This window comes from Chiloscyllium punctatum, chromosome 2, assembly GCF_047496795.1.
Source record: "Chiloscyllium punctatum isolate Juve2018m chromosome 2, sChiPun1.3, whole genome shotgun sequence".
In the NCBI taxonomy this organism is placed as follows: Eukaryota; Metazoa; Chordata; class Chondrichthyes; order Orectolobiformes; family Hemiscylliidae; genus Chiloscyllium; species Chiloscyllium punctatum.
Genome location: NC_092740.1, coordinates 116,342,584 through 116,369,098, shown reverse-complemented (window position 1 = coordinate 116,369,098; position 26,515 = coordinate 116,342,584). Strand labels below are relative to the sequence as shown.

The 26,515-nt window shown below is 38.8% G+C and overlaps 1 protein-coding gene across 6 annotated transcripts in view; it reads right to left on the bottom strand.

Annotated features, from left to right (window-relative positions):
• Positions 1 to 21,355, bottom strand: part of LOC140488030 (SWI/SNF-related matrix-associated actin-dependent regulator of chromatin subfamily E member 1-related-like) — a 133,621-nt gene extending 112,266 nt beyond the window's left edge. For 4 of the 6 annotated variants that reach the window (XR_011962985.1, XR_011962988.1, XM_072587622.1 and 1 more), the window contains exons 1-6: positions 21,205 to 21,355; positions 18,434 to 18,515; positions 15,625 to 15,748; positions 10,366 to 10,575; positions 6,971 to 7,091; positions 6,684 to 6,721 (exon numbers count right to left, since the gene is read on the bottom strand). Coding sequence is in view for 2 of the 6 variants with exons in the window: in XM_072587622.1 (XP_072443723.1) it covers positions 6,684 to 6,721; positions 6,971 to 7,091; positions 10,366 to 10,575; positions 15,625 to 15,748; positions 18,434 to 18,456 (516 nt within the window). In the remaining 4 variants the exon portion in view is untranslated. The remainder of the gene's footprint in view (positions 1 to 6,683; positions 6,722 to 6,970; positions 7,092 to 10,365; positions 10,576 to 15,624; positions 15,749 to 18,433; positions 18,516 to 21,204) is intronic. The other 2 variants (XR_011962987.1, XR_011962986.1) reach the window with 2 other exon arrangements.
• Between the last annotated feature and the right edge of the window lie 5,160 nt (positions 21,356 to 26,515).

Here is a 26,515-nt window from a genome sequence, read left to right as displayed (position 1 = left end):
AACATTGTACACAGGAAAAAATAATGGGGATATGTAAGAAAGGTACAGCAATAACAGATCTATATGTAAATTTTATGTGGAATAAAGAAATCAGATTTGGAAATATAACTAGGAAAATGAGTTCCTCGAGTGTTTTCATAACAGTTTGAGAACAGCAGAGCCAACTAGATAAAAGTTTAATAAATACCTGACTGAGCAACGGGACAAGCTTAAATCAATAATCTTATAATGACAGCATTCCCAGGTAACAATAAATGTGCTGGTAATAGGAGTGAATTTCATATTTGGTTTGAGAGAGAAGACAACATCTAAGATTCGTGCTATAAACCTAAATATGGACATGTATGAAGATATCAATACAGAGCTGACTAAAGTGAACTGGAAAAATAGGTTAAGGAATAAGGCAGTATAGATGCAGTGACAAACATTTCAGGATACATTTCATAAAGGCTGAGAGAAAGAAGGGAAAGGTTACACTATCCCTGGCTAAACTTAAAGATACAAAAGTTTAAAAATAGCAGCTGGCTAAAAGATTATATGGAACATAAAAAATAGCAGAGAATGACAAAAATAAGAATGTTAAGTACAAAAGGAAGTTAGCCAGAATAACAAAAACAGATGGGATGAATTTCTACAGGTGCTTAAAAAGAAAATTAGTAACTGAAGTGACCACTGATCTTCTAAATTATGCCTGGGAAATTAATAATAGAAAATAACAAAATGAGTAGTTATCCTGCACACCCTCACGAGAGATAATACAAACCACATCACAAGAATCGTGCTGGAAGGAGAAACTCAAAACAACTACAATTACCAGAAAAGGGAGCTGAAAAAAAATTAAAACAAAAAGCTTTGACATTCCTATGTCATGGTGGACTTATCATAGATTTTTAAAATAACTAGCTGCTGAGATACTAGATGCATCAAGTCTTCCAAAATTCCCAAAAGGGTCCTCAGATTTGAAAATACCAAATGCAATTCCTCTCTTCAAGAAAGGAGGTAGACAGAACACAGCAAAGTATCGACATGTTTAACATCTTAGCTTAAGGTTCATTGAGAAAGAACTTGAATTTTTTTTAAGCAAGGTACAATAGAACACTTACAAAATCTCAACGCAATCAGACAGTCAACTTGTTTATTGAAAGGAAAAACTGAGTCATCTGTAAATAATACATTAAACATTTTAAGGAAGCAACACATGTAATGGAACTTTCAGCAGCAGGTGGCAAGCGTGAGTGAGGGCACTGAGCAGGGGAGCTTGGGTAGTTATGTCAGGACCTCCAGCATCAGGTGGTGAAACAGCTGAATGGATCTTCTCTGGAGGTGTGTGTGTGTGCGTGTGTGTGTTTGTCTGTCAGGGTCCAGCCGGAGAGGAACAGAAACAGGAAGATTGATGACTACATACCAGTGGAGAAAAAAGGATCCTTTCTTCATAATCTTTGGCCTTCTGTGTTCAAATCTCACATTGTGCAAGCAATATAGATTAAAGGGGAACTTGTGATTTGGTGTACTTGGACTTTCAGAAGCAATTTGCCAAGGTTCCACATAACAGGTTACAGTTAGTTGTCCTATAATGCCACAGTTGCTTCCAACGAAATCTCACTTAATTGTAAAATCACTTTATACAAATAATGGGGCCGATGGGAAAAGCAGAGTTGAGGCAGACCAACAAAAGATAACATTCATGATCACTCAAAAATCACACAAAAGCCTAACACAAAGTATTGCACAGCCTGAATGAATGCATAAATCATATTTCTTAACAAAGCAGAGGTAAATTTAACACACCGCATTGAAAAATTATTATTAATGCAGGGACAGAAGGTCATCACCACCACCTTTAGGTGCAATTGTGATTGCAGCAGTGGATGTCTGTAATTGATGGCCTTCAGACTGTGGCTTGGGGATTGGTTTAGATCGTGTGAATTGCAGGTAGAAGAACAAATTAGAAAGGAAAGTGGTATGTATAAGAGTAATGCAGTCATGCAGGGCTTATACAGGAGTTATAGAAGTATACTCTTATCTCACAGGGAGAGTAATGAACATTTATGAGTTTAATTTTTGAAATGAAGCTGCTCAATATATAGTTCTGTACCTCTCTCATTCTGTGACAGCAGTTTACATCAGCGCATATGCAGAGACTTCAGTGCGTGTGCAGAATGAAGCATGCGAAACGATCAATGCTGGGATCGCGTAATTGTAAACAGAGGTAAGCATTCTCAAAAATACCATTCCCTAATTCTTCAGTGATGTTATAGCCAAATCGTGCTGCTCAAACACACTTTAATGAGAATTATCTGCACTGCACAAAATAAGAGCTCATGGTGTAGCATGAAATGTATTAGCACAGAGGACTAGTAAACAAACAGAGAGATGGCATATATGGATCATTCTCAGGCCGGTAAAATATATCTAATGGATTGCTACAGGGATCAGTGCTGGACCTTCAGCTGTTTATAGCCCATCTCAATAAGTTAGACAAAGCGATCTAATAAGTAGCTGCTAAATGTGCCAATGACACAAAGATAGCTAGGAAAGCAATTTGTCAAGAGGACGTAAGTAGTCTACACAGAGACAGAAATTAAATGGACAAAAATTTGGCATATGGAGTATCATGTGGGAAAATGTGTACTTGTTCTATATGACAGAAGAGGAGGAAGAGGCATCATTTTAAAATGAAAAGAGACTGCAAAACACTGAAGCACTGAATGATTTAGGTGTCCTGGTAAATAAATCAGGAAAGGTTAGTATGCAGGTACAACAAATGATTAGGAAGGCAAATGGAATGTTGTCATTTATTGCAAGAGAAGTGGAATATAAAAAGAGAGATGTTTTCCTGCAGGTGTACAGCAGCATTGGTGAGGCTATAGGCGTGTACTGTATTTGGTGTTGTCTCCTTCTTTAAGAAAAGGATATAAGTACATGAGACACAGTTCAGAGCAAGTTTATTTGACTGATACCTTGGATGAGGGGTTGGCTTACGAAAAAAACTTGAACAGATTCGGTTGGTTTGCACTGCAATTTACAATCATGTCATGCAATGTGACAGCTCATGATCTTATTGATTGATGGAATGGGAATGATGGATCAAATAGTTTGTTCCTGCCCCCAACTCTTATTCTTTCTTAGATTCATATAAATCCAATTCCTTTGGAACGGTTCTGTATATTACTCTACCTGATTCATAATGCCATGCAAGACAGTTTTCAAACTGATGACTGTACCGCACTTTCAATCTTCCAGTGCTTCTTGTACAACCATTTTAGTTAGATGTTGGCTTCTTCAGAACCAAACATGTGCTACAGCTGTAAAATATGAAGCTGTAATTTCATGCACCATCCAACTCTACAAGCCCAACTTGGGAAAAAGTGCTCCGGTTGATCCAGTTCTAGCTCAGCTGAGTGGGAGACGAAGACAATGGTATTAAGAGAAAAGTACCAAGACTGGATGTCTGAAACACTGACCTTTGTGCTAAGATTTCATTCTGACTGTACAAAGGTCAGAACAAAGAAAGAACACTTGAGCCCTCGTCATGAACCCCTTGACTCATCCATGCCAATTCAACTTACATGGTTGCCCTAACCTTCCATGTCTAGCCCTCTTCCTTTTCCTATATCAACTGATGCCAATGCATGATCCTCACACTCCAACCTTTGCTTTGACCCTCAATGCTATCCTATTCAGTAAGATAGGGCAAACTTCAGGAGCCATGCGGAGATGAAATAAAAATTAACTGTTACTGTTAAGAGCCCATTCTGGGTATTTGAATTCCTTCAATATTTAAATCACTTTAAAACAAAAAAAAGACAAGCATAATATTCACAGCTTCATAAGACTTCATAAATAGTTTGAGCTGACCAGAAGTCCATTATGAAAGGATTGGTGGAACATTCCATACAGCGGCACGGTGGCTCAATGGTTAGTACTTGCCTCACAGCACTAGGGTCACAGTTTCGATTCCAGCCTCGGGTGATTGGGAGAATGTGTAAACTCCACACAGACAATGTCTGCGTGGGTTTCCTCCGGGTGCTCCGGTTTCCTCCCACAGTCCAAAGATGTGCATTTCAGGTGAATTGGCCATGTTAAATTGCCCATACTGTTAGGTGCGTTAGTCAGAGGAAAATGGGTCTGGGTGGGTTACTCTTCGGAGGGTCGGTGTAGAGTTGTTGGGCTGAAGGGCCTGTTTCCACACTGTAGGGAATCTAATCTAATCATAAATCCTACAATAATAGCCCTCAGGCTTGTGTCAATATACACAGAGTGAAATAGCAAATACTATATATTTTAAAACTGCATCTATTTGAGAGTCACAGAGTCAGAGAGTCATACAGCACAGAAACAGAAGCTTCGGTCCAACTCATCTGTGCCGACCAGACATCCCAATCTGACCTAGTCTCATTTGCCAGCAGCCGGCCCATATCCCTCGAAACCCTTCCTATTCAGATACCCATCCAGATGCTGTTGAAATGTAATTATACTTGCTTCCACCAAGTCTTTTGACAGCTCATTCCATTCACCAAGCACACTCTGCGTAAAAAAGTTTCCTGTTATGTCCTTTTTAAGTCTTTCCCTTCTCATCTTTCCCTTCTATGTCCTCTCGTTTTGGACTCCATCACCCTAGGAAAAAGATTTTGGCTATTCACCCTATCCATACCCCTCATGATTTTATAAACCTCTACAAAGGTCACCCCTTCAGTCTCAGGCACTCCTACAATAAAATGCCCGAGCCTATTCAGCCTGTCCCTATAGCTCAAACCTTCCAGTACCGTCAACATCCTTTAATCCTTCCTGTATCCTATCAAGTTTAACAATATCCTAAAATTGTATTTCAAAACAGGCCTCGCCAATGTCCTGCACAGTCACAACATACAGGACTTTATAACTCCTGTACTTATTGTAGTGACCAATGAAGACAAGCGTGCCAAATGCCTTCGTCATCATCCTGTCTCCCTACAACTCCACTTTCAAGAAACACTGCACCTCCATCCCTCAGTCTCCTTATTTGACAAAAGTTCCCAGGGACCAAACATTGTGTAAATCTTTCCCTGGTTTGCTTTACCAAAATGCAACAACTCACATTTAACAAAACTAAATTCTATCTGCCACTCCTCGGCCTTTGGTCCACTGGCCCATCTAATGAAGGTCCCATTGTACTGAGGTAACCTTCTTCACTATCCACTCCAGCACCAATTTTAGTGTCAACTGCAAACTTACTAACATGCTGCCTATATTCACTTCCAAATCACTTATATAAATGACAAAAAGCAGCTGACCCAGCACTGATCCCGGAGGCACACCACTGGTCATACGGCTCCAGTCTGAAAAACAATCCTCTACCACCACTCACTCTCTCTTCTATCTTCAAGTCAATTTTCTATCTAAATGGCTTCCCTCCTTGGATCCCACATGATCCAACCTTACTAACCAGTTTACATGCAGAACCTTGACAAAAGCTTTGCTGAAGTCCACATAGACTAGGTTTACTGCTCTGCCTTCATCAACCTTCTTCGTCACATCTTCAAAAAAAAATTCAAACAAGTTAGTGAGACATGATTTCCCACACACAAAGCCATGGTGACTATCCTTGATTAGTCCTTTCTTTTTCAAATGCATGTACATTTTGTCCCTCAGAATCCCCTCCAACAACTTATCCACCACTGATAAGGCTCATTGTTCTATAGTAGTCCCCTGGCTCTTCCTTACAGTCTTCCTTAAATAATGACATCACATTTGCCAACCCCCAGTCTTCTGGCACCTCACCAATAGCTATCGATGACAGGAATATCACAGAAGGGACCCAGCAACCTTTTCCCTTCCTTCCCACAAAATCCCTTCCCACCTGATTAGGTCTGTGGATTTACTTACCATCTGATGTTTTTTAAAAAAAAATGTAAAAAAAATTTAAATCTCTGTGCTTGATATCTCCAGTAGGTTTATCCACATTTTACTCACATTCACATCTGATATGAACACTCCAATAGACTCTTCCATGCAGCCCTAGACTTCTCCAAAAGGCTACCCTTTCTCTCCAATATCTTCATTAAGTTTAAATCTTTTTTCACGTGTAATGCACAACCCACTGACAAAAACTGAGTCTGTTTCAAGGCAGCTGCATTTTTGCGTATGTAAAGCTGACCAGCAAAAATAGCGGCTTCCAAACTTGGCAGGGACAGCACTTCTGGAATTGGGACCCTGGCACTATTTTGGCTAAGCTGGAGATCTCTCACCCTTAATGAAAATTAAATCAGTTTACTTCACAGCCACCATTGTGTATGTTCAGGTTAAAGAAAGGTTACATTTGTGCATAATCATGAAAATACTTGAACTTTTTTTTCATTTGGACCCTTCATTTTTGGGTAAAATTAACTTGTGTTACAGAGCCATCTGGAGTCAGGTTTCTGCAGTACATTAAGCCAATTATGGCACACTTAAAGCAACTGCCTATCCCCGCTCTAACTGGTGATAGCTTGTCAAAAATAAGAGCAGCTTTTTGTGTACTCCACCACTCTGGCAGGCAGTGATAATTTCTGGAGATCATTCAAGGAGTTGTTTTTCAACAAAGTATAGATACCATAAGCAATTCTCTGTTGACTAACACATTTTAAAATAAAGTTAAATCTTTTTAAAGTAATCCAAACGAGCCATTTATCATAATAAAGAAATAAATTTTAAAAAGCTCTTACCTCAGCATGCATGCCATTTGACATTGAATGAGCAGATTCTGGGGGGAAAAAAAAAACAAGCTAATTGAGAAACACACAAGGATGAAAAAAAAAGTGATCCATAAAATTTCCACCAGCATTCTTATTGTACCTTGGGGTTTTTTTTCTTTGCAAATCTGACATACAATGAAAAGATACGCATCAGTAAACATCTATTTTTGGTATACTACTCACAATCCAGTTCTTCAGCAAACAAATATTTTACAGTTAGTATATAATGACAATGACATAAGAAAAAAAAGTGATACCTTTCCTTAATTTCTTTTCCTGGACAGCAATTGTGCTCATTTTATAAGCTTCAGTTTTCTGATACTCCTGCAGTTCTTTTATGTATTGCTGTTTTGCCCGTTCAGCTTCATCAAGGTAGCACTTAAAAATAAAAATTAAAAGATTTTAAAACATACATTCAAGAGTTCCAGTGATCTCATGTCTGGGAATTGCTGCTTTTAACCCGCAGGTAACAGAAAAACATTAGAAGCAGTTGGTAAAGCTATTGGATGCATAGGTTGAGAATTAAACTCAGAAAAATAAATCAGCTAAAAACAAATTGTTGCATCAAGCAAACTGAATGCAAGCTGTATTACAATAAAGTGAGAAACAGCAACAGAGGGGGAGGGAGGGGGAAACGACAGAGGGGGAGGGAGAGAGACAGATACGCACACTGTCACATAAAGCAAGGATTGAAGCAGAGCAGGGCTAATGTAGGTTAAAAAAAGGAGACTAGCAAAGCTAAGAAATAATTAAACACAAGATTAAGAATTTTAAAATCAATTCATGATGGACAATAAGCAAAATAGGTCAACCAGTGCAAAGAGTGAATGAATGGGACTCAGTGCAAGTAAGGATAGGGACTGCAGATTTTTGGACATGCTCAAATTCACGTACAGTGGAAAATGACAGGATGGCCAGAACAGTGGTGTTCAAATGTAAGGGCAATGAAAGCAATGAAATTTCCAGTAGCAAGTGGAGGTAGGGTGGAGAAAAGCAAGGAGCAAAAGATGTGGAAGTGGGCTATCTTTTTGATAGAAGATTTTCAAAGGTTAGAAACTACACTCAGCATTAAATCTTATGCTGAACTTGCCAACAGTCTTGCAATGCCCAAGTTGATGGCCAGAAAGGGAAATGTAATTTATGATTTCAATTGAAGCAAATGGACGTCCAGCCCTACGTAAGCAGCAAAAAGCAACGTAACCTCACAGGGACAGTGAAAATGACACAGAGCAAAGAGTCAACACCATACATGTGGATCAAGACATTTTGCTTTCAGATGATAATTCTTTTAAATTCAGAGTTTTTCTATTGCTGGCAATGTGAGAATTTATTGCCCATCTTTAACTGCCCTTGCAAAAGTGGAAGGTCACCTTCTGAGCCAGTGACTTAAGTTCATTGTACACCATTTTTGGAAAGGGATCCAGATTTATGACCCAGTGACATTGAAGGAACAGCAATATAGTTCCAAGTAGGGATGCAGTGTGAATTGGAGGGGAATGTGCAGGTGATGGTGCTTTCAAGGATCCGTTGACCTTGTTCTTCTCGGTGGTATAGGTTGCAGGTTTGGAAAATGTTGTCAAAGGAGACGAAGCAAATTGCTGCAGTGCATCTTATAGATGGAACACACTGCTGTGACTGTCGACCAGTGCTGGAGGGGTAAATATTAAAATTGTGGGCCTAGTGTCAATCAAATGGACTGCTTTGTTCTGGATGGTATTAAGCTGTTCAAGTGTTGGAGCTGTACATATTCAGGCAAAAGGAGACTATTCTATCACATTCCTGAATTGTGTCTTACAGACGGTAGCTAGGTTTGAGGGAGGAAGGAGGTGGGTCACTTGCAAAAGAATTCCCAGCCTATGACCTGCTCAGATAGCTGGCCGAGTTATCTGTTTAGCCAATGGGAAGACTCAGCATTTTGGTGATGTAATATTCAGAGATGGTAATGTCACTCAACTGCAAGTAGCAGTGACTAGATTCTGTGTGGTTGGAGAAGATCAATGTCTGGTACTTCTGTAACAAATGTTATTACCATTTAATCAGCCCTAGGCACAGGCAGTTCCTTCACTGTCTGAGGCGCAAATATCCTGCACATTGATTGCTAACGATTGCACATTCTCACCTCGGATATTATAATGGAAGAAGGTCATTGATTAAGGTAATTTAAGCTAGGACACACCTGAGGAGCTCCATAATATCCTGGACTAAAATGATTGTTCTCCAACCACAATTATTTTCCTTTGTGCTAGAACAACAGCAGAAAGCTTTTCCCAAATACTTCAAATGTTATAAGGGCTCCTTAATGCCACACTTGGACAAGTATTGCCTTGATATCATTAACAATCATTCTGTCCTCATCTTTGAGATTCTTTTTTTTTTCTATGCTTGGGTGAAGGATGTAATTTTCCACATTTCTGGGTCAATGCCAGTGTTATAGCCATGCAGTAACTAGATCTGCAGCACATCTATATTACTACAGCAGAGACCATAATCTTTGCCCAACCTTATCATTTTAACCATTCTTTGATATCACGTGGAGTGAACTGAGTTGGCTGAAGGTAGAATATCTGTAATACTGAAGACCTCAGGAGAAGGCAAAGATAGATCACTCATTCAATACGTCTGGTTGAAAATGGTTGCAAATAAATTTCCTTTTCTTTTTCACTACCACAGTGGGTGCCCAGATCAGTGAGGTTAGATATATGCTTGGGGGGCCCTCCTCCAGTTCATAATTTGAATTATCCACCATCAATCACAACTCAATAGAGCTGAACCCAGTCCGATCCATTTGCTTTGGAGTCACTTCGCTCTACAGCATGTTGTTTTGCTGTTTTATATGCACACAGCCCTGTGTTGTAGCTTTAGTTCATTTTTAACATACAGTGGGTGCTGTTTCTGTCAAGCTCTGCTGCACACTTTACTGAAAGAGGATTGGTTTCTATCTTAATAATCATTAAGCTAACATACGATTATGGTGGAATACAATTCTACTGCTGAAGGTGCAAAGCACTTCATAGATGTACAACTTTTTTTTCTGAATTCATTCGAATCATGATTTGGAGGTGCCCGTGTTGGACTGGGGTGTACAAAATTAAAATTTACACAACACCAGGTTATAGTCCAACAAGTTTATTTGGAAGCACTAGCTTTCGAAGCATTGCTCCTGCCTCAGGTGGTTCAACTAAAGATTAGTAATAAATGCTGGCTGGCATTGCCAAGTCGTGGTTCAATATTTGTGATATGATCTGTTAAATAATTATGAAACCACTTTGATGTTCAGGCAAAGGGATTTTAAAAAAAAGTGTTGTAACTTCATCAGAAGCCACAACCATAAAAGATGAGATGCATTTCAACTTGCCATTCAAATAAACATCAGTTGATACTACTCTCTACCTCCTATTCCTCAGTCAATTACATACCTAAATTGCCACTGTTTATTCAATAGATTGTTCATCTATTTTACAAATCTGTTATGAAGAATTTTATCAAAAGCTTCTTGAAAGTCCATGCCTTCTTACATGCTTCATCAATCCTTTCTGTTACTTGTTCAAAGAATTTACTCAGGTTTCATCAAACGGTTTGCCTTTAACACTTCCAAGCTGATTGTAATACCATTAATAGGGGACAGTCAGAGAATACATTAAATGCCACAAACCTGTTTATCTTCAGGTGGAAGTTTGCTCCATTCACTGCCCAAAGTTTTGGTGATTTCAGGAAAAGGTAAATCTGGTTGCTGTGCCCGCAACTGCTCACGCCTTTCGTTCAAAAATCGCATATAGCCTGTCAGTGGAGCTTTGGGACCATTGGGTATATTCTTTTTACGTTTTTTGCCCTTTGGCCAGCCTCTCTTCTTAGTCACACGCTGCTGCCAAGAATGGAAAAACATGCTTGAATTGTCAGCTTAAAATATGGCTTAAGTATTTGCTTCTTTTGTATTTTATGCTTAAGATGGAATTCTACAAATAACTGTACAAACTTTTGAAAAAAGTTGTCTGATGGAAACTGTTATAAAATGGAGGTTGATCCCCCACTGAGAACCACAACCATATCACCCAAAGGGAAATGCCTTGCTCTATAATCTGTTAAAAGGAATGTTTGAAAGAGTGCAATGCATTATTTCAGCAACTTCTAGAGTTTAAAGTAAAATAAATCCCTGACGTGCACTTTACAATTCAAAAGTAACAATTTATCTAACAATGAATAAAACAACTAAACTATTAACAGACCGAACAACTTCCCTCTAACTATTAACTATTCCCAAACAAGACAAGATTATAATGGTATGCTGTTCCAATAAATACAAGTCCCATTTATATAACAATTGAATTTAGTCTCTCGAAATTACAGCCAGGTTTGTGTCTTCCAGAACTTCCTATCTTTTCTGCTGATCCTTCTGTTGGAATGTTTCTCTGTAGATTCTTCTGTCAGGAATTTAGATGGTGTGCCACGGTAGCCTGGTAAATAGATGGTGCTTTCTCTAAGCACTGAGAGCTGTTATCTCTTAACAGATGGCAGATGCATCTCTCCCGATTTTCCAAATGCTCTTTTATACCTTTGATAACCTGTTAATATTTTTTACAAATCAAACTGGTTCTAGGTTGTCAAAACCATCAGATTTAAATTTAGAATCAGAGATGTACAGCATGGAAAGACCCTTCGGTCCAACCCGTCCATGCCAACCAGATATCCCAACCCAATCTAGTCCCACCTGCCAGCACCCAGCCCATATGCCTCCAAACCCTTCCAAATGCCTCTTAAATGTTGCAATTGGACCAGCCTCCACCATTTCCTCTGGCAGCTCATTCCATACAGGTACAACTCTCTGCGTGAAAATGTTGCCCTATAGGTCTCTTATATTTTTCCCCCCTCACCCTAAACCTATGCCCTCTAGTTCTGGACTCCCCCACCCCAGGGAAAAGACTTTGCCTACTTATCCTATCCATGCCGCTCATAATTTTATAAATTTCCATAAGGTCTCCCCTCATCTTTGGATGCACCAGGGAAAACAGCCCTGGCCTCCTCAGCCTCTCCCTATACCTCAAATCCTCCAACCCTGGCAACATGCTTGTAAATCTTTTCTGAACCCTTTCAAGTTTCACAACATCTTTCCGATAGGGAGGAGACCAGAACTGCACGCAATATTCCAACAGTGGCCTAACCAATGTCCTGTACAGCTGTAACATTACCTCCTAACTCCTGTACTCAATACTCTGACCAATAAAAGAAAGCATACCAAACGCCTTCTTCACTATCCTATCTACTGCGACTCCACTTTCAAGGAACTATGAACTTGTACTCCAAGGTCTCTTTGTTCAGCAACATTCCCTTGGACCTTACCATTAAGTGTATAAGTCCTGCTAAGATTTGCTTTCCCAAAATGCAGCACCTCGCATTTATCTGAATTAAACTCCATCTGCCACTTCTCAGCCCATTGGCCCATCTGGTCCAGATCCTGTTGTAATCTGAGGTAACCCTCTTCGCTGTCCACTACACCTCCAATTTTGGTCTCATCTGCAAACTCACTAACTGTACCTCTTATGCTCGCATCCAAATCATTTATGTAAATGACAAAAAGTAGAGGACCCAGCACCAATCCTTGTGGCACTCTACTGGTCACAGGCCTCCAGTCTGAACAACCCTCCACCACCACCCTGTGTCTTCTACTTTTGAGCCAGTTCTGCATTCAAATGGCTAGTTCTCCCTGTATTCCATGAGATCTAACCTTGCTAATCAGTCTCCCATGGGGAACCTTGTCGAACGCCTTACTGAAGTCCATACAGATCACATTTACCGCTCTGACCTCATCAATCCTCTTTGTTACTTCCTCAAAAAACTTAATCAAGTTTGGGAGACATGTTTCCCCATGCACAAAACCATGTTGACTATCTCTAATCAGTCCTTTCCAAATACATGTACGTCCTGTCCCTCAGGATTCCCTAAAACAACTTGCCCACCACCAATTTCAGGCTCACTGGTCTGTAGTTCCTTGACTTGTCCTTATCATCCTTCTTAAACAGTGGCACCACGTTAGCCAAACTCCAGTCTTCTGGCACCTCACCTGCGACTATCGATGATACAAATATCTCAGCCAGAGGCAATAACTTCTCTAGCTTCACAAAGAGTCCTAGGATACACCTGATCAGGTCCTGGGGATTTATCCATCTTTACCTGTTTCAAGGCATCCAGCACTTCCTCCTCTAATCTGGACATTTTGCAAGGTGTCACCATCTATTTCCCTACAGTCTACATCTTCCATATCCTTTTCCACAGTAAATATTGATGCAAAATACTCATTTAGTATCTCCCCCATTTTCTGCAGCTCCACACAAAGGCCACCTCAATGATCTCTGAGGGGCCTTATTCTCTCCCTAGTTACCATTTTGTCCTTAATGTATTTGTAAAAACTCTATGGATTTCCCTTAATTCTATTTGCCAAAGCTATCTCATGTCCCCTTTTTGCCCTTCTGATTTCTCTCTTAAGTATACTCTTACTTCATTTATACTCTACTAAGGATTCATTCGATCTGTATCTTACATATGCTTCCTTCTTTTTCTTAAACGAACCCTCAATTTCTTTAGTCATCCAGCATTCCCTATACCTACCTTTCCTTTCACCCTGACAGGAATATACTTTCTCTGGATTTTCGTTATCGCATTTATGAAGGCTTCCCATTTTCCAGCTGTCCCTTTACCTGCAAACATCTGCCTCCAATCAGCTTTCGAAAGTTCTTATCTAATACCATCAAAATTGGCCTTTCTCCAATTTAGAACTTCAACTTTTAGATCTGGTCTATCCTTTTCCATCATTATTTTAAATCTACCAGAATTATGGTCACTTGTCCCAAAGTGCTCCCCCACTGATACCTCAGTCACCTGCCCTGCCTTATTTCCCAAGAGTAGGTCAAGTTTTGCACCTTCTCTAGTAGGTACATGCACATACTAAATCAGAAAATTGTGTTGTACACTTAAATTCCTCTCCATCTAAACCCTTAACACTATGGAAGTCCCAGTCTATGTTTGGAAAGTTAAAATCTCCTACCATAACCACCTATTCTTCTTACAGATAGCTGAGATCACCTTACAAGTTTGATTCTTAATTTTATCCACAGTTGGGAACAACTGGTCTTTTGCTCAACAAATCCAGCACAATGGCCTGATGGACTGTCATCCTTGTCTGCTGAGGCTGAATCCATGTGATGAGTTAATGGTTGACTGTTAACCCATTTAGTTAATCATTAACTCAAATTAAAGAAAAAAAAACCTTATATTCATACAACACTCTTAAGTTGACGAAAAATCCCAAGTCACAGAAGCATTATAAAAAGAAACTCCAAGACCAAGTCACATCAGACGTTATTAGGTTAGATGACGAAAAAGCTTAACAAAGCAAGTACTGTTCAAGGAATGTCTTAAAATGAGGAAGGTAAGATAGAGAGGAGGGCAAGTATAAGGAAGGAATTGCAGAAGTTAGAGAATAGGTACCAAAGGGTGGAGCCATTACAATTCAAAATTCATAAGGATTGTGAGGATGGAGTAGTTGCAGACAGAGTGACAGAACAAGACAGCAAGAGATTTATGACGGGTAGAGTTCAGGACATCAGCTGGAAGCACATTGGAATAGTCAGAGGAGGACAGCATGGGAACAGACCCTTCGATCCAACTCATCCATGCTGAGTAGATAACTTAAATAAATCTATTCCCATTTATCAGCATTTGGCCATATCCCTCTAAACCCTTCCAGATGCCTTTTAAATGTTGTATTTGTACTAGCCTCCACCACTGCCTCTGGCAGCTTGTTCCATACTTGCACCATCCTCTGTAGGAAAACATTGCCCCTTAGGTCGCTTTTAAATCTATCCCTCTCACCTTAGACCTATGCCCTCTGGTTCTGGACTTGCCCAACCCAGGGAAAAGACCTTGTGTATTTACCCTATCCATGGTCATGATTTTATAAGCCTCTCAGCCTCCAAACCTCCAGGGAAAATAGCCCCAGACTCTCCCCAGAGCTCAAACTGTGCAACCCTGACAACATCCATATAAATCTTTTCTGAATTCTTTCAAGTTTCAGAACATCCTTCCTATAGCACGGAGACCAGAATTGAACGCAGTATTCCAAAAGTGGCCTAACTAACATCCTGTACAGCCACACCATGACCTCCCAACTCCTAGACTCAACACACTGACCAATAAAGGCAGGTATACCAAATGCCTTCTTCACTATTGTGAATATTTGCGATTCCATTCTCAAGGAGCGATGAACCTGCATTCCAAGGTCTCTTTGTTCAGCAACACTCCATAAGATCCAGCATCAATCCTGTGGCACACTACCGGTCACAGGCCTCCAGTCTGAAAAGCAACCCTCCACCGCCATACTCTATCTCCTAGCCTCAAGTCAGTTCTGTATCAAAAAGGCTAGTTCTCACTATATTCCGTGTTGTCTACCCAGTCTAGTATGAGGAACCTTGTCAAACACCTTACTGAAGTCCATACAGATCACATCCACTGGTCTACCCTCAACAATCCTCTTCATTACTTCTTCAAAAAACTGAATCAAGTTAGAGACACAATTTCCCACATTTGGCACAAAGCCACGTTGACTATCCTTAATTAGTCCTTGCCTTTCCAAATATATGTCAAATCCAGATCACATGAAGATATGAGTGATGATTTCTGTAACAGTTGAATTGAGCTAGGAGTGAAGTCAAGCAATGTTACAGACATGTGTAACCTTAGTGATAGTAGGTATAAGTGGTCAGGTGTTCACCTTCAGATCAATGTGATGAAACAGGTAGAAACAAACCATTGCCAGGACAGAGATGGGGTCAAAAGCTAGAAAATGGGGGTTTGCAAGGGAACCAAAAACAAGTAAACAAGCATATACCAAAAGAGCTGTCCTACAAATAGAATGACTTGCCTCCTCAGTTTTCTTTTCACCCCGCTTCTCATTTTTCTGTGATCCATTGTAGGTATTATGGCCTTTGGGTGATTCACCTTCATCCTGTTTTACTCCTTGTGGTGATCCTGGAGTAGTTGAGCATCTACAGAAAAAAAGTATGTTTTCAAATTCAGTGAATGATTAAGAAATGTAGTACCACATTAAAAAAATGTTGCACTGTGAAACTTGAAATAAGCTCCACTTCATAACAGTCTGCTTTTACTTATGGGGACCATAAATGGCCTATTTAAAATTGTTTGTCTATGTCATAAAAACATATTCTACAAATTATTTAGAAAAGGGATAAAAATTGCAAAGGAATGCATGACCACATACCTCAAGAAATGACAAATCAAGGGTATAAATGGATAAGGAAATGGTAGTATCATAAAACCAAGCAGTCCAATTCTCAATTCACTATTGGTATTTTATTACCAACATAAAAATTACCACTAAAGTTTCTTTCAGAAAAATCAAAGATGTTACTCAATGACTGCTATAGTCAAAATCTGCAATACTGCTGGGCTGAGGGGTACATAGCTACTTACCTATAGTGCAATAGAAATAGCTGAAATCCTGTTCCAGAGATGTGTTTCAATATCTCTGAACAGGATCATTAGAAAATATCCATAAGTAAAAAGACAAACAGTTGAATCCAAACAATGAAGCGTTCACACAAACTGTACTCATTTCTTGATCTTGACACTGTTTCACTTTTCAGCTCCTGCACTCCCCGAACAGCAACATCTGGCTGCTGCGGTAGCAAATGTGACATCAAGACACTAATTCAACCATGCAATCAATTTAGTATCACTTGCCATATTGACTCCTGAAGTTTGAATACTTCTAAAAAATGATTGTGAATTTCAAACATAGGCGTGGACAATTCAATGTTTCTTTTAAAGTAATTTAAAGTGAATTACTAGAAAGATACCACTAGGACACGGACAGATTCCTCATTAAAACAAAAATCAAAAGCACTTACAAAGTTTGACAAAGACAATAACAAAAGCATTCTTGCAATTTAAATCCCTGGAAGACTAAAGAGGACAAGTAGTTAATTTTCAGGCTACTCATTTTCACAGGGTGATCAGTAATTCACAAACAGTAAATTAAGGAAAATCTGCTACGCTTGAGGAAATACTCTTGTTTATTTGAGGTCAAACCAACAAATTAATGGAGCCACTGTTCCAAGAAACAGCTTACTGGCTTACATGAAAACAAATTAACTTTCAAATCAGGCTATTTACAAAGTATCAGAAAGTATTAAAACAGATTAGGCAGTATGAGTCAACAATAATTTATATAATCAGATCATAAAACTGACAGATAAAGAAGGGTCTTAGGAGGGGGTGACAAAAATCTTGGCCAATGAAGTAGATTTCCAAGTCATTTTTCCAAGAAGAGTTGTTTGTTTAGTAAATATGTCTGATGTAGAATCACTAAAACAAGGTCATTGTTAGAACGCACAGCAAAAGTTATGAAATAGAAAATCAAAATATATAACCATCACCGATAATAATAGAAACTGGCATCTACTGTTTTAATGTCATGAAACATCAAGGTGAAACAGATTGTAACAAAACAAAATGTGACACTGTGTCATTTAAGGAGAGGTTTGGTCAGACTAAATTGACTGCTTGGTCAAATAGATAGGTTTTCAACATTCCTGTTCCTCGGATGCTGCTGACCTGCTGTGCATTTCCAGCACCATTTTAATCTTGACCTGTCAACTTCAGCTCACATTATCTCCAAACAGGGGGCGGCACAGTGGCCCAGTGGTTAGCACAGTTGCCTCACAGTGCCAGGGATTCTGGTTCAATCCCAGCCTCGGGCGACTGTGTGGGTTTCCTCTGGGTGCTCTGGTTTCCTCCCACGCTCCAAAGATGTGTAGGTTAGGTGAACTGCCCATGCTAAATTGTCTATAGTGTTCAGGGATGTGTAGATTAGGTTCATTAGTCAGGAGTAAATGTAGAGTAATAGGGTAGAGGAATAGGGTAGAGGAATAGGTCTGGGTGGGATATTTGTCAGAGGGTCGGTGTGGACTTGTTGGGCCAAAGGGCCTGTTTCCACACTGTAGGGATTCTATGAGCATTCTATAAGAACTCTGAAGTGGAAAGAAAAGTGCTGGAATTTAGAGAAGGAATTCCAGAATTTGGCATGAAATAGCTATGGTTAACAATGTTGGAGGAATTAAAAATCAGATATGTCAAGAGGTATATGGTGAAGCACAGGTAGAGACAGGTAGAAAAAGATGCAGTAGGGCTGAGGGTTACAGAGATAGCAACGCATGGAGGAATCTGAAAACAAAGATGAATACTTTAAGTGAGACTTTGCTTAATTAGTAATCAGTGCAAGTCAGTGAGCATGGGGAGCAGGACTCAGTGCAAGTTAAGGTACAGAGAGCAATGTTTTGAACAACCTCAAGCTTGTGGAGAGTAGAAACTGCAACTGACCAAGAACACATTGAAATAGTTAAATCTGGAGGTAAGAAGGGCGTAGCCTATGGTTTCAGCAACAGAGAAGCTGAGGAAGGGCAGAGTTAGGTTACATTACAGAGAGATGGTCTTGGTGATGGCACAGTTGTGAATAAAACACCAAGTCTGTGATCAGTCTGAGGCAGAACTAGACAATTGCCAAAAGAGGTGGACGTTATGATATCACTGTAAACAATTGCATCCATCTTCTCAATATTCAATGGTAGGAAAGTGATAAGCCAGTGCAGTAAGATTTTACACATAATTTGACTTGCAATTGGCCTGATATTTCCACTAACTATTGAACATACCCAGTGTCTGGTGTACCGTCCATCACTTGAGAACACACTCAATTGAGTAGGATCTGGAATAGCAGGAATTACAATAAAATGTCTAGAAGGAGAATTCAAAAAACAAGCTTAGTTATTAATTAAATGGTTAAATTTTCAAGTTAAAATTCAATCCTGTCAAGTATGCAAGTCCAAACCACGAAGTTTGGGTCACTCTTTTCAAGTACATAGAAAAGACCCACACGAGGATTCTTACAAATCTTAAGGTTCACAACTTAATATCTTAACACATAGTCTTTCATTGGCACTTAAAAAAAAAAGGAGTAAATTTACTCGACCTTTGGACAGGTACATGAATAGGAAAGGTTTAGAAGGATATGGGCCAAATGGGACTAGTTTGGGAAACTTTGTTGTATTGGACAGGTTGGACCAAAAGGTCTATGTCCAAGCTGTATGATTCTATAACTCTATTTAGTGTACAAATGCTCCCTTTAGTTTTCTTTCAGGGTATGCAACCTGTTTGATGAACTGTTCACTCTTTTTAAGGGTGCCCTTAGGTATAGATCTTTACACCTTAAAGGCTTTACTCTTGGTCCGTGGCCAGCTTATTCCCTCACTGCTTACGCTAATGTACAACCAGGTACCTGTGCTGCTTGGATGAAAAGTTGCTTCTAGTATTTGACAAAATGCTTGCAATTTCACATAATCAAACCTTCTGGTCTTCCTGTTTGCCAAACAACTAAAACCAGTCAGCCTCAGTAAAAAATGTGGAAATGGGTGTTCACATCAAGATAAGGCAAAATAGATTTCAAAATAACCTGTTATGATTGGTCTTTTTAAAATGTCAGATTGTTTATGAAATTCATGCTAAACTCTCAGAAAAAAAAATTCCTGTACAAGACTGTTAACAACATATTGGCTGCAAATCCATAAACAATTTGTCAGTGGAAAAAATAACTTCCAGTGACAGGGGTAGAATTCTTTTCTGCATAACTCTCTAGTGTGTAGAAAGCTGTAGAGGTGCATGTGTATCTCTCTCAGAACAAATATGATTAATAGAACCTTCCAAATCCTCAACTCTACTCCCCAGATGAACATAGACAGCTGGAGCATGACCAATCCCCTTCCACATCCCACACCACCTTTAAAGATTTATTGCCATTCTTTCCTCATGGCGAGATCAATTGCCAGGAATTTATTGGCTAGCTGTAATGTAAGTGCACCTCCACCTCACAGACTATAAAGTAGCTCAAGGTGATCCACCACCAGCTTCTCAAGGATAATTCAGGATGGCCAATCAATATCAGCTAACAAATCCAAATCCAATTATCAGGCTGCAGGAAGTTCGAAGGGGATGCACGAAAAAATCTTTCTAACATATAACAGCTGACTTAAGGGATAAATTTTGTGTTCTATCCCTAATCAAATGATATGATTCTTACAGATTTTAATTGTGTGAAGAAACATGACTACTCAAATGTCGGGAGTACAAAAAAAAAGGACAATTTGATTGATTGATTGGTTTTGATGCATCAAAAGTTAACTCCGATTTCTCTTCACAGATGGTGCCAGACCTGCTCAGCCTTTCTAGCAATTTCTATTTTTGTCTCTGATTTATAGCATTCACAGTTCTTTCAATCGTTATTTGGCTTTGATGTATTGTCTGTTTAACAAGAAGCATCAAAAGATTCTCATAAACCTGAAGAGTCTTTAAACTTTTTTTTAAAAGAACCTTTCACAATCCCAGGATATCCTAAAAAAAACTTGCAGACAATGTACTGTGTGTGGACACTGTTATAATATAGGAAACATGGCAGCAAATTGGTAAATAACAAGCATTCACAAAAAACAATGAGTTAATACTTTAATACACAATGCCTTGAGAGATGACACCATAGATTGTATCACTTATCAATGTGATACAAGTAATTCTCTTGCTAAATATATTGAAAAGTTAAACCACCATATATAGTGCCAAGTAATACTATTTTGAAGGCATGATCATTGTATACCTAATGACTACTCATAGATGGCAGTGTTTCCTTTGGAAGGGTCTCTTGATATATGCAAAATAGCCTATACATTTGGCTATATTGCTGATGCATGGACTACAACTATGCTTTTTGAAAGTTGTAATATTATATTACTATTCATTCAAGAGTTGTCTTTATATATGTTTCACCATGTCTTAAACATTATATGGTAATATACCATTATAGCATTGGTATATACACCAAAGCTTGTACATTTGAAGCAGTACTTCATGCACTAACACAAGATTAATATGTTGCCATGATAACTCTAACTGTTTTACAATACACTGCACACTAAATATTCTTATATTCCTATTTCACATACTGTAACGTGCACGTCGTTACATTTACACCACTGTTAAACCACACTTTAGCAGTTGTTCTTCTGTACGCTACTGTATAGATTAAGCATGTTTATATAGTTACATATAATTATAGTTATATTCGCGCTAATACAGTATTAATATAATGTAGGTTGCAATGATTTATACAGGAAAGCTGCATCCTTGTAAGTTTTGTTGTGATAAAGAGGGTTTAGGTACATTCTATATATTTAATGTATATGTTGCAGTTATACACAATACATTAATGCATTTGCATACATTGCAATGTTAGATGCCCTATAAGTTGGGGCATGTTTTAAGTGATGTTGTGCTATTGACACCACAACTGCACATGTTGTGTTACATTCACTATAATGCACTATTTTAATGCACCTCCCTGCGCTACACATACTTCAGTCTTGTGCCTGTTACTCACAGTGACTCTCCGAGTCCCCAGGCCGGCCTGTGCGGCGCTGTTGATGTTATTTTTTTACCGGTCTTTTCTGTTTAAATCCATCCGTAAACAACACAACGACGTCGCAGCCCTAGCCGAGTGTTTTACTTCCGCCGGACCGGAAGGCGGGCACCACAAGGTCACGCACGCTGTTCGTCCTGGCCGGAGCAGAGCGACTCGCGTGCGCCACCGGCGGCTGGAGGACTCCAACAATGCAGCAACGCCTCAGCCTGTGGGCTGTATTGCAATGCCTGAGAGGGTGACTCCGAATCCTAAAGCCTCCCCTCCCACCAGTGTTTGTAGCACATTGCACAGTCACACAGATTTTGCAGTTAATTACAAAGCATTTATGTTGACCTTGCATGTTGGGCAGAGACAAAGACAGAAACAATAAAAGTTCCCTTTCCCCAAATGTAGAAACCTTCCCATTAACAAAAAAAATCTCAATTTTAACATGTTGTCCTGTCTCCCAATGTTTAAACACCACTCAAACTCTGACTAGAAATTTCCTTCAAGTTCCATAACAAATTGGAAACACATGCATCTGCTTTCTATGACCACCAGATGTCTCAAAGTGTTTTACAGCCAATGAAGTATGATTGAACTTTTTACTATGGTAGGAAACACAATAGACAATTTGCACACAGCAAAATCGACAAACAGAAATTTGAAGATGATAACTTGTGCAATGTTGATTTATGGTGTGGCGGTGCTGGTGTTGGACTGATGTGGGCAAAGTTAAAAATTACACAACACCAGTTATAGTCCAACAGGCTTATTTGGAAGTGCAAACTTTCAAAGCATTGCCCCTTCATCAGGTAGCTAATGGAGTAGGATCACAGGACACAGAATGTAGAGCAAAAGATTCTAGTGATTTAGGAATAATGTTGCCCAGAGTACCAAGGGATGACTCCCTTAAGTCTTCTACAAAACAATGGTTTGAAGTATGTATCCCCAAGAGAAGACAGACAGGACCTTAATTTGTACGGGATTCTGACCTTGAGCTTACATTTTATTTAGTTCTTTGTTGGGATGCAACTATCACTGGTTGTGGTCTATCCCTATGCTCTTGAACTGAATGCTCAGCCATTTCAGAGGGTGGTTGAGAGTCATCCACATTTCTGTGAATCTATATGTGGTGCAGATAATTTCTTTCTCTAAAGGATATTAGAGAACCAGATGGATTTTATGACAATCAGTGAGAGCTTTGTGGTCTCGTCCTGTGTCATTATTGAGAAAGACGCTGAATTAAACATTATGGAAAAAATACTTAACTTAGGTGACTGAACAATTTGTTATAGCAATATAAAATGAAATAGCCTTGGAACAGTGACAACTGGAACTCTGCAGCAATGTCCTGAAGCTGATATGATTAACCACCAACAATCACAACTTTTGTGATAGATATGATTTCAACTCCTGAATCGTTTTTGTTCTCTAATTTCCATTTGGTTTTGTTTTACTAAATTTCCTTGGTTTACTGTCAGTCAAATTATCCCTAAGTATTAAGGGTGATCACTTGTACCTCATCATTGGAATTCAACTCTTATGTCCATGAAATAGCAGGTCACATTAACTCCTTTTTCTCTCTCCACAGGTGATACCATATACAGCTGAGTATTTCATGTTCTATTAATTCAGTTTTCCAACACTCGTCATGTTTTGCTTTTAAATCCACATTTGCGTCAAGTCTGTAATGAGGTCTGGGGTCAAGTGGTCTTTCGTGTAACCCAAAGGGAACAGGGTATTGTTGATCTTTTCAGCACTGTAGATGATTTATACCAACACCTTTATTTGATTAATGTAGGCTTGTAGTAATTGGATAAAGTGCATTTGTTTTGCTTTTTCAGCCTTAATTCTGGCAATAAAGTGGCATAATGTAAAAAAAGATATTTAGAAGAAGTAGCCTTCTGGCTCTAACGGCAGATCTTTTTGACACCATTTTAATCAACACTAAATATTACTGTGATATAAGGTATACAATATATATTAGATTTTAGGACTTGGATTTCAATATAGAGGCAGATAGATGTGGGTTAGTTATTTTACCAGGATGCTGCCTGGATTACAGGGTATAAACTGTAAGGAGAGGCCAGAAAAACTCTGGAGCAGCACAGGCTGAGGGAAGATTTCATAGAAGTCTATAAAATTATGAGATGCATAAAAAGGGTTAACGGTCAGAATTTTTTTTTCCCAGCGTTGATATGCCTAATACTACGGGGCATACATTTAGGGTAAGAGGGGGAAAGTTCAAAGGAGATGTGAGGGACAAGGTTTTTACACTGAGAATGATAGGAGTCTGGAATACACTGCCAGAGGTAGTGTTGGAGACAGATAGGGGTGTTTAAGGCACTTCTAGATAAGCACTTGATTATGCAAGGAATGGAGGGATTTGGACAAAGGGCAGGCAGACGGGACCAGTTTAATTTGGTGTCATATTTGGCACAAAATATTGGGGCTGAAGGGCACATCCCTATGCTATGTTCTGTGATTTTTCTTTTAAATATAGGTCAAAAAGTAATTTGAATCAGTGATCTAAATGCACCAATTCCAAGAAAACGTGTGATTGAAATTAAGTTCCTGGTAAAATCCATGCGCTATTAATTGGTAAAATGTTTATTCTGTTGACTTTAAAACAGACCAGAAAGTCATTAGTTTTAACTTTGAGTTCAAGTAGCAGCATCAGGAGTTTAGATCAGAAGGGAATTTTTCTAGCAGAAGAGTTAAGCTTCACAGCTGCAGACTCAGAAAAAAAATCATTAAACTGCCTCCGCAGGCCCAAGACAAAAGGGAGGAGTCAGTTAGGTAAAAACGGTAAAAACAATGACTGCAGATGCTGGAAACCAGATTCTGGATTAGTGGTGCTGGAAGAGCACAGCAGTTCAGGCAGCATCCAAGTAGCTTCGAAATCGACGTTTCAGGCAAAAGCCCTTTCCTGATGAAGGGATTTTGCCTGAAACGTCGATTTTGAAGCTACGTGGATGCTGCCTGAACTGCTGTGCTCTTCCAGCACCACTAATCCAGAATCAGTTAGGTAAAAAGTTAAAGAATAGAAATTGAAACAAAATGGCTTTTGAATTGAGAGTCTATAAAACAACAGTATTGAGAAATGGATCAACATTTATTTGCTTATAGGTTTAATTGGAAGCACTAGCTTTCAGAACACAGCTCCTTCATCAGCGCTCCGAAAGCTAGTGCTTCCAATTAAACCTGTTGGACTATAACCTGGTGTTGTGTGATTTTTAACTTTGTACACCCCAGTCCAACACTGGCATCTTCAAATCATTTAATTGCTGTATATGTTAAGATCTTTGTAATTATCTTAGATATAAAGCTCTGTTTATTTGGGGTTTTTTGTATTAAAAAAATCTTCTGTTGTAAAAACATCTACTGGTTTGTATGAATATGTTTCGGTGACCGACCACCACAGCAGCCAACCAAAAAAATGACATCAAGTCTCACACTGGGATCCGACATTTTCAGTATTGTCATAGCAACACTAGCCAACCATTAAAGTTTAGAGTGTAGCAGGTCACAAGTTTATCTATTCTGTCTATACTTCTGTCTATTAGAGAGAGAGAGACATAGCTTATTCCATTGCCTAGCTTTCTGCTTATATTATTGATGAAGTAATCACATCTGAAATGTTAACTCATGTCCTCTATCTTGATGTTCTCCAATTCAGCTGAGTGTTTCTGCATTTGTGCCTTATTTTTTATACATCTAAAACATTGTGTATTTGTCAACATCAAATGCTAACCTATTCTTTGTTTAGAAGGTGAAGTGACCTCTCTCTCTACTATTCCCTGTGACAAAGCAGTTCAGGCTTCAACTATCGTCCTCCTAAAATTTCTCCTCATTTTTGTAGTGATCATCTAAAATTGATATCCTCGTGTTACTCAGGCCTAAATCCTGCAATCACACCCTTTGATAAATTAAGAATTCGCTATTAACTCTCTTCTTAGACTTCTCTACTCAAGTGAAAATGATCCCAATACATTTATTTCAAGTTTTTCAAGGCAAACATTTGCAGCATTTAATCTGGATTGGAAATGAGAATGACAAAGGTGTAAGTTTCCCAAAGGTGTAAGTTTCCACTTTGTGTAAAATTGGCAATATCTCTCATTGTCAGAATGTTGGGTTGGTGAGTTTATGTTGAAATCCTAGAGGGTATACTGAAAAGTTACCATGTGCAATAAGCAGACATTATCATTTTGTACATGCCATTAACTTGAAATGGAATATTGTTGAGGAGCTGGATCATAAAGTGACTTAGTGAAGTTCCAAAAGAGAGGGATAACTTGTCAAAGTTTAACACAATAAAATTAAAAATATGTTGTACAATTCTTTGTGCAATCACAACATTTTTGCACTTCGAACCAATGATTTTGTTTACACACCTGCTTTTAAAAGATGGTATTAATAGCTCGGATTTTAAAAATAAGGTTGAGGTTTTTGAGGTTAACTGTTCTTGTGGAATAAAACAGACAGCAACTTCCAGAAGCCACACATATTCAGTTAGATGTGAGAATTTGGATATCGTGATCTCAGTTATTTTGCTACTCTATAAGCTTCACTGCATCAGTATCACATGAACAAATTTGCAGTTGCAAAGCTGTGAAGTTTCTGTATCTGCCCAACTGTTACCCACTGAGTACACCTTGGGGGAAAAAGTAAGATTTGTTCATTCAATTTCATGTGATTTCTTCAAGGGTGTGCTAAGGCATGATTATTTTTGAACAACCGCTCTGACATTGAAAAAAAATAATTTTACAAGAGTGGAACCTCATTCCTTCAGAAATTAATTATTGTCAGACATTTTAAAAACTTTTTTTATTAATAATGCATTTTATCTCTCTTCAATCCATTTTTCCCTCTGCTCAGTTCACCTTCCAAACATAAATTTACAAAGAATTAAATCCAGTATATTCCAGATTATATTTCCTGATTTAACCTCTAGCATGTCCCAATGAATATTGCTCTATCTGACTAGTTCAAGAAATACACTGATGCTTGTCCTGTCACATTCAATGTGTAGCTTCTGTACAAGGAACAGTGGTGTGAAAGATGTCTATCTCCTTTAGGTTGTGGTTCAAAAGCCCAAGTGAAAAATCTGCGGAGAACATCATCAACATTGAAATTGAGAGCTATTCATTCAAAAGTCCAGGCAAATACTCCCATTAATTTTAATATATCGTGGGGAGATCATGGCCCAGTGGCTCAACTATTAATCCACGGACCGAGGTAACATTTTGGCAATCTGTGTTCAACTCATCTGGAATTAAGAATCCAA